This window comes from Erythranthe guttata, chromosome 8 (assembly GCF_056151865.1).
Source record: "Erythranthe guttata isolate IM_541 chromosome 8, IM_541, whole genome shotgun sequence".
Lineage (NCBI taxonomy): Eukaryota > Viridiplantae > Streptophyta > Magnoliopsida > Lamiales > Phrymaceae > Erythranthe > Erythranthe guttata.
In genome coordinates, this window is record NC_142540.1 from 17,217,229 (window position 1) to 17,225,503 (window position 8,275).

The 8,275-nt window shown below is 35.2% G+C and overlaps 2 protein-coding genes across 3 annotated transcripts; one reads left to right on the forward strand and one right to left on the reverse strand.

The window, feature by feature from the left end:
- Window positions 1-1,626: 1,626 nt before the first annotated feature.
- Window positions 1,627-6,368, forward strand: PHO2 (phosphate 2). 2 transcript variants are annotated; one of them, XM_012974918.2, is made up of 8 exons: window positions 1,627-2,019; window positions 2,115-3,418; window positions 3,498-3,614; window positions 4,020-4,403; window positions 4,744-4,807; window positions 4,927-5,066; window positions 5,161-5,472; window positions 5,756-6,368. In XM_012974918.2, exons 2-8 carry the CDS (start codon window positions 2,150-2,152, stop codon window positions 6,005-6,007), a joined length of 2,538 nt encoding a protein of 845 aa, XP_012830372.2. In that variant the 5' UTR covers window positions 1,627-2,019; window positions 2,115-2,149; the 3' UTR covers window positions 6,008-6,368. The 2 variants fall into 2 exon arrangements, with proteins under 2 accessions (XP_012830372.2, XP_012830371.2); XM_012974917.2 differs by having other exon boundaries at window positions 2,134-3,418.
- A 122-nt stretch (window positions 6,369-6,490) lies between these two features.
- On the reverse strand, window positions 6,491-7,518 carry LOC105951471 (CASP-like protein 1C1). Its single transcript, XM_012974921.2, has 3 exons — window positions 7,303-7,518; window positions 7,117-7,219; window positions 6,491-6,837 (listed from the first exon to the last, which is right to left on the reverse strand). The coding sequence occupies exons 1-3, from the start codon at window positions 7,455-7,457 to the stop codon at window positions 6,607-6,609; spliced, it is 489 nt and encodes a 162-aa protein (XP_012830375.2). The 5' UTR covers window positions 7,458-7,518; the 3' UTR covers window positions 6,491-6,606.
- Between the last annotated feature and the right edge of the window lie 757 nt (window positions 7,519-8,275).

Genomic DNA, 8,275 nt, shown 5'->3' on the forward strand with positions numbered 1-8,275 from the left:
ACATATATATTATATATATTAATATATATATAGACATATACATATACTGATATACATATATATATTATATATATATATAGACATATACATATATATACTGATATACATATATATATATATATGTATATACACAGACATATACATATATATACATACAAACATAGACATATATATATATATATATATATATATATATATACAGTCTGTATTACAGACATATATATATATATAAAAAAAAAAATTTTTTTTTTTTTTAAATCGGGTACCCGATCGGGTACCCGGGTAGAATTTCTATTACCGGGACCTGACCCGGTTTGGGATCACCGGGTACCCGAACCCGGGAAAAACCCGGTTACGTCAAAAATTACCCGATCCGGTCGGGTAATACCCGATCGGGTCGGGTTATACCCGAATAACCCGACCCGAATGCCCACCCCTACTAGTCACTACTACTAGAATACAGAGAGAGATACGAGGTAGAGAGAGAGAGATACTGTGGTATATTCGCCATCGTATACAGATATAGAATCGCTCATGCCCCATTGGCTCGAAAGCTTTAAACCCATCATTACACACACAGAGACGCACACACACACACACTGAAGAGAGAGAGAGAGAGAGAGAGAAGAGGGGTTGTGTAAATACTTACTCTGCAATGTCAAGAAGGTGTAGAAATGGGCTGAAAGAGAGGGTTTGGAGAGTGTCTTGTTGGCCTCTCTGAATTCTTCCCCTTCTTCACTATCTACTCTACAATCAATTCAATTTAATCAAGAAAATTAGTGGGCTTTATTTTGTTGATTCACAAGTTTATGGAGATGGAGGTTTCTTGGTAGATGTTCGTGAGCTGATTTTTCAACAAGACTGCGTTTTTATAATTTAAAAAAAATAAAAAAAAATCACACCAGGTATTTTTTTTTGTTCTGTTGTTTATTTATTTATTTACTATTATTTATTATTACATGAAATGTTAATTCTACTTGACGCTTCTTGGTTCTATGTGATAATTAGGCAATTTCTTATATTTTTGTGTAAAATAAAAAAACAATGATATCTGAGAATGGTGAAAGGGAACTGAGAGAAACAATGGAGTTTTTGTAAAATCTCTAACATCATGTTAATACTAAATTTTAGGTCATTTCAAACTTTTTATGCAACTAATAAATATATGCTAGAAAAAAAACCCGTTTTCCACAATCGAATATCGAGTGGTGACACTTGAAATTTATATTATGTGCTGTTGTCTGTTAGTATATATAGAATGGAAAAGAGAACACTAATTTCGGTTTTAAACAAGTTCATTTCGTTTCGTAATTAGCGAATATTAACATTTGTGGTGGTTCATTTTGATATGTTTCACTGAATTAGTAGCTACGGATCTAATAAGAAACCGGTATGAATTACGATACTTACTGCATTTTATATACGAGAAATTACGATAGGATGGAACAATATTTTATGGTTCGTTGCATAACGTTTTTTTTTTTTTTTTTTTACATGGTTGCAGGTTTCACAGTCATGCATAACCAGCAATGTCAATTGATCTTCCCTGTTTTCGTTAATTATTCTCTCTAGTTGGCGTCTGAAAAACGAAATCATCGTTCAAGCGATTTAGTAAGATATAATATATATATAATATATGGTCTTACAATACTTTCAAGGCAAATCTCCTTTGGCAAATTCCGAGTTTTTTACTTGGGCAAATCTTCTTTGGCAAATTTGGGTTCCTCCGTTTATTGGGCAAATCTCCTTTGGCAATTTTAAGAGTCTCTCGACTCGTTTTCAATCATCATCCCTTTTAGGGCAAATCTCCTTTGGCATTTCCGGAGTCTCGTTACTCCTCTTTATCCCTTTACTTGGGCAAATCTCCTTTGGCATATTATCTCCATTTTTGGAGTTAATTTTACGTTTATCGTTAAACCTTTGCAAGAACTCTCCGATACTGGTTGGAGTAATCATTCATTCAGTCGGCAACGGTTATTGTTAGAACTTTATCATCACAAGTGAAGTGTCACTCTTTTGGTAAGCCTCTAATTTTCCTTTCGTAAATTTGTTGAAAAATCATAACTTGCTTCATTTAACCAATTCCATTTGTCTTCGATGATGAATATTAGTAGTTGATATTGAAAATTACAGATTCGCCCCTCGAACCATGAACTCGCGACTCAGCGATTTCGACAGTCTCAGTGACAGCAGCAGCTCCGAAGACCAAGAGGACATGGACTCCATATACAACGGGCGGGCCCGCTCCATTTTCTCGAATCTCGAGGAAACAATCGAAAAAATCGACGACTTCCTCCTGTTCGAAAGAGGGTTTTCAAACGGAGACATAGTCTGCCTCGTCTCAGATTCGTTAGGACAAATGGGGAAAGTGGTCAATGCAGACATGACAGTTGACTTAGAAAACATAAATGGGCACAAAACTCGAAACATTTCTTCCAAACAACTTCAGAAGCTACGCTCGATTTCCATAGGAGACTACGTAGTTCACGGTGCATGGCTCGGAAAAGTCGAGAAGATAGTTGACCGGTTGACCGTTTTATTCGATGACGGTACAGAGTGTGAGTTAACCGAAGAGGGTCCGGAGAAGATTGTTTCGCTCTCTGAAGATTTAATCGAAGATCCACCGTTTAAATTCTACCCCGGACAAAGGGTTCTGATTGAATCATCCGTTTCGAAAACCACTCATTGGCTGTGCGGTGTAAGAAAAGATTACAAGCAAGAGCAAGCCACTGTCTGCAAAGTGGAAGCTGGTATTGTACACGTCGACTGGCTTATTTCTGCGACGGCCAATGGTGAGAGGGGGCCTACACCCCCACCGTCTTTTCAAGAATTTCAAAATCTGACTGTGCTGTCGTGTTGTCCTTACTCGAATTGGCAGCTAGGCGATTGGGTTGTTATTCCTACGGAAGACAAGAGTGGGGCCCACCATGGTACTAGGTATCAAGAAATTGGTGTTATTGTTAAGACAAAGACTAAGGTGGATGTAATATGGCAGGACGGCAGCCAATCATTGGGGTTGGATTCGAACGTGGTTTACCCTGTGAATATTATCGACGCTCACGATTTTTGGCCCGATTCGTTTGTGATGGAAAAGGGTTCGGTAGATTGTGATGAAAAACGGGTTTCGAGATGGGGGGTTGTGAGGGATGTGGACCCCACAGAAAGGACTGTGAAAGTGAAATGGTGCAAAAACTCGTTTCTTGATTGTGAGGGAGAAGAGATTGTGAGTGCTTATGAACTCGTTGAGCATCCGGATTATTCTTACTGCCTCGGTGAGATAGTTTTTAGGACGGACGAGATTGTTGTGGGCCCCACAGAAGATGGAGGTGAAGCTGAATTCTTGTCTTGTTTCGGGACTATTGTTGGCTTAAAAAACGGGGGTGTTGAAGTGAAATGGGGAACTGGTGCTACGAGTAAGGTATGGTTCTTGATTTTTACGCGTAAATTTATTGAGTTTGTAGTTTTTTATGTTCTTTAATAATTATATATAAATACAGGTTGCACCGTATGAGATTTATAGGGTCGATAAATGTGAAGGCACGAGTGATGAAAATGCTCAACCACCGAACGAGGAAGTTCCATTGAAGAACCAGTTTCCGGGGCAAGATTTAAAGGTGGCCTCCGTGTGTGTGTGTGTGTGTTACTAAGAGCATTTTCGATTTCCGCCGATTTTTTGATCCGAAATTTTCCGATTTTGGAACAATTTTTATCATCCCAATTTCTTAAATTTTTTCCTATTTTTTTTGGATCGGAGTTGGAATATATATGAGATTACGATTTCGATCCCATTTTAATTTCCACAATTTTCGATTTCTATTTACCGAAATTACACTTATTATATTACCAATATTACTATACATTTTGTATTTTAAGTTGACCAAGAAATTGGAATTTTCCCGAATTCCGCTGATTCCAGTCCATAAATTTCCGAATTTGCTACTAGTAAATAAATCCCATTTTTCGAATATGAATTAGTTTTTCACTTCCAACTGCTAATTCTGACTTCCACCGATGTGCAGGAAATATCGGGCCTTAACTCCAACAACGCAAAGGAATCGAGCATTTCTGAAGTTGCTATAGGGATTTTTACAAGTATTACTTCAAACATATTAGGGTCTCTAAGCACATCTCTGATTGGTCGATACAAATTCACATCGGAAATCCCGAAAATTCACAGCAAATCACCCGATGAAGAAGAAGAAGAAGAAGCAGCTTTGGAACTTTCCATTTTTAACCTCGGTGGCGAATTCGAAGATTTAGAGATCAAAGTGGCTAATGAGGATATTACGTTTCCATCGAGCAGCAAGCTTCCGGGAAGTTCTTTTAGCCGGTTTGATATGGTCAATGATTGCTCTGACCACCACTTTGTCAACGAATCGGGAATGGACACGCAATCTCCACAGGTTAGAAAATAAAAATTTATAATATTCCTCAAAAATTTGAATTCGAATTTCCGCCGATTTCCGCCAATTCCAATTCGTATTTTTTTACCAATTTTGGAACAATATTTTTCATTCCGAATTCCGATTCTGATTTTTCCGATTTTTTCGGTTCGGACCAATTCGATTTTAATTTCCAAAAAGATTAATTCTTTTCCCCCCCGAAAGTTACTAATAAATTTGGAATTTCCCGAATCAATCCAATTCCGATCCGAAAATTTTCTGATTTTGGAACAAGTTCCTTTCTTTATATTCCAATTACCGAAATTCCAATTTCCGATTTTTTTTCTCTCTCTAAGTACAGGTGAGAAGAGCCTGGCTGAAAAAAGTGCAACAAGAATGGAGCATATTGGAGAAAGATCTCCCCGGTGAGCATTTTTACTGCATGCCGATTTCGATAGATGTTACATTTGTCGATATTTAAATAAATTTAGTTTATATTATGCAATAATAATTTGAATGAAATTTACGCGATTAATTTGGACAGGAACTATCTATATACGTGCCTACGAGGAAAGAATGGATTTGCTTCGAGCAGCAATCGTAGGCAGTGATGGTACACCGTATCACGATGGACTGTTCTTTTTCGATATTTATCTTCCCCCACAGTACCCCAACGAGCCACCTGTAAGTAAACGGCTTTCCCGAAAAATATGTATATATAATAATATATTAATGTCCGTATTACTTATATATTAACGTCGAGATATTTTGCATGCAGATGGTGCACTACAACTCTGGTGGGCTCCGCATAAATCCCAACTTATACGAATCGGGAAAAATCTGCCTAAGCCTGTTGAATACATGGACAGGATCTCAAGACGAAGTTTGGAATCCGAAATCTTCGACAATTCTTCAATTACTTCTCTCTCTACAAGCGCTCGTGCTCAACGAAAAGCCCTACTTCAACGAGGCTGGTTACGATTCTCAGATAGGAAAAGCTGAGGGCGAAAAGAACTCGTTTAGCTACAACGAGAACGCTTTTCTTGTCAGCTGCAGGTCCATGCTATACCTACTACGCAACCCCCCTCGGGTAATTACTTACTTCCTCCGTTCCGTATTATCGGATTTTTTTTTTAGAATTCCAAAAGTGCATTAAACACATTTTTCTTCTTCCAATTTTACCCTTATTAATCAAACATTGATCCTATGACCTCATTAAATGGTGAAGGGTATTTTAGTCTTTGTTGTATGTCTTTCATAAAAAAATCAACATTTCATATTTTCCAAAGAAAATTATTACCCTTTTTTTTTAATTCTATAATGGGATAATATTCGTGAAGTGTAATATCGAGTTTTGTCTATATTTGGAACAGAATTTTGAGGCACTAGTGAAGGAGCACTTCGAACGACGAGGCAGACATATATTATTGGCCTGTAGGGCCTACATGCAAGGAGCTTCTATAGGGTATCCATTTGAATGTGGAAAAGACGAAGAAGATATTCTGCAAGGAAGAAGCTCAACTGGTTTCAAGATTATGCTGACGAAGCTTTATTCCAGACTCGTCGAAGCATTTTCAGACAAGGGTATCGATTGTCGTGAATTCTTGGACCAGGTTCCACAATAATTTAAAAAAAAAAGAAAAAAAAAATCATGGCTATGTTTGTGTGTATAATATTATCTTGAAATAGCTCGTTTGCTGTTTCTTCGTGTTGTTTGATGTGTGTCTCTGTGTTTCGGGTTTGAATAAGTTTTTTGTACATTGTGCAGAAACAGAAAACTCGATAGATCATAATGTGTCGTGTTGTTTGATGTGTGTCTCTGTGTTCCGGGTTTGAATAAGTTTGTTGTACATTGTGCAGAAACAGAAAACTCGATAGATCATAATGTATTATAGGTGTGTATGAATGATCTCTCATTGTAATATATTGTGGCTTGTAATAAATTATGTACCCAAAAAAAAATTAAGGTACATATGGTTTGCTCTACATTGTATAATAATCTTACGTCCCTCGTTTCTTAATCAGTCGTTTTGCTAACGAGACAAATAAAAAAGAACGAGAGAAACATAATTCGAAAACGCATCGAAAATGATAACAAAAACCAAACGAAAAAACCGGGAATTGCACTGTAATAAATCTCTTCTCTTCTGTCAAACATATACTAATTAATTTCCATAAAAGAATTAAAGACATTTTTTTTTTTAATTTTTGATATATAAAAGATCTAATTCTTGAGAGAGAAAAGGTTGATGAGACTGTGAAGAGAGTAGACAAGTATGAGAAAATAAACAAGTGCAGCCACAAAACCAGCAATAATAGCACCTGTAACATGGTCACAAAACCTAGGAACTTGTCCGCAAATTGGGAGCCAACCTGCATGGCTGTTCCCTTTCTTCCCCACTTGCCCTATTGCTATGCATGCAGAAATACTTGAATCCAGCAACAATGCCACAATCTATATATACATACATATAATTACAATATATATACACTTAAACCTCTATAAATTAATACAATTGGGACTAGCAGAATTCTATTAATTTATCGAAATATTAAATTATTGAACTAATTATTTAGTAGGCGTTTACCGAGTCGGGACCAGAAGAAACTATTATTTAAGCGATGTTATTAATTTATTCAGTATTAATTTATCGAGGTTCTACTGTAATCAATATTATAACTTTTTTAATTAAATAATAAATAAAAATTATATGTAAACAATACGAAGATTTACCAAATCGAAGATCAAGATCAAGTGCCCGAACGAGCACTTTGTAGGGAAGAAGAGAAGTATGAGTGTGTAACCACTTGCAATTGCATTCATCAGCACAAAGTACCTGAAAGAACTCATATTTATATATTTTATTTTATTTTTATATTAAATTTTTATTTAAAATATGGATGATTTTTTCGAGCTTACGTGAAAGTCGGGGAGTTGGTGTATTTGGCTTCGAATTTGACGTTGAAAACTTGAGCGGAGTCGCGGCTGGTGACCATGATTAGTGTTGCGGAAACAGTTGCAGCCAAGGCTAAAAGCCTTAGCAGAAAAATGGGAATCCTTTTGGAGAAACTCATTTTTGTTTACTGAAATGAACTAAAAGTAATTTGTGTGTTGTGAAAAATGAAATTATTTGGTAGTATTGAAAACAAATGGAATTGAAAGAGATGTAAATATAACATGTTTGTGTGTTAGGAAATGCAGGTAAGTGGGAGGTGGCCTTTTTGTCTTGTTACTGGTTTTATTGGTAACCTAATGATATATATATTTTTTTAATATTAAATGGGATTTATATATATATATATATATATATATATATATATATATATATATATATATATATATATATATATATATATATATATATATATATATATATATATATATATATATATATATATATATATATATATATTATTTACTTATTTATATAGTCTCCTAAATGATGGTCTAGCCGGTTGGAGCATGTGAGCTTGTGTCAATTGACGACCCAAGTTCGAATTCCCTAACAACGGTTGCTAGGTCGAGCTTGTCAGACATAGTTATCATAGCGTGGTTTACGTTTCTCGAATAATTTGCAATCTATTATACATGAGTGTATATTTACTCCGTGCACCTATATGATTGTCTACGAGTTTCCTCATTAAAAATAAAAAAAAAAAAAAAAAAAAAAATAAAGTAGTATAAGATGAGATAGTATGTTTTATACAAATGAAATATATATAATATAAAAAAACACTAATCTTGACTTTGAGAATTTATATATTTATTTTTATAAGTATCTAATATGGGTTCTTGAAATTATAATATACAACAATTTATTAATTTTTTTATATGTTAATATTCATGAAAATTTGATGATCAAGATATCTTAAATCTCATTCTGGAGTGGTAT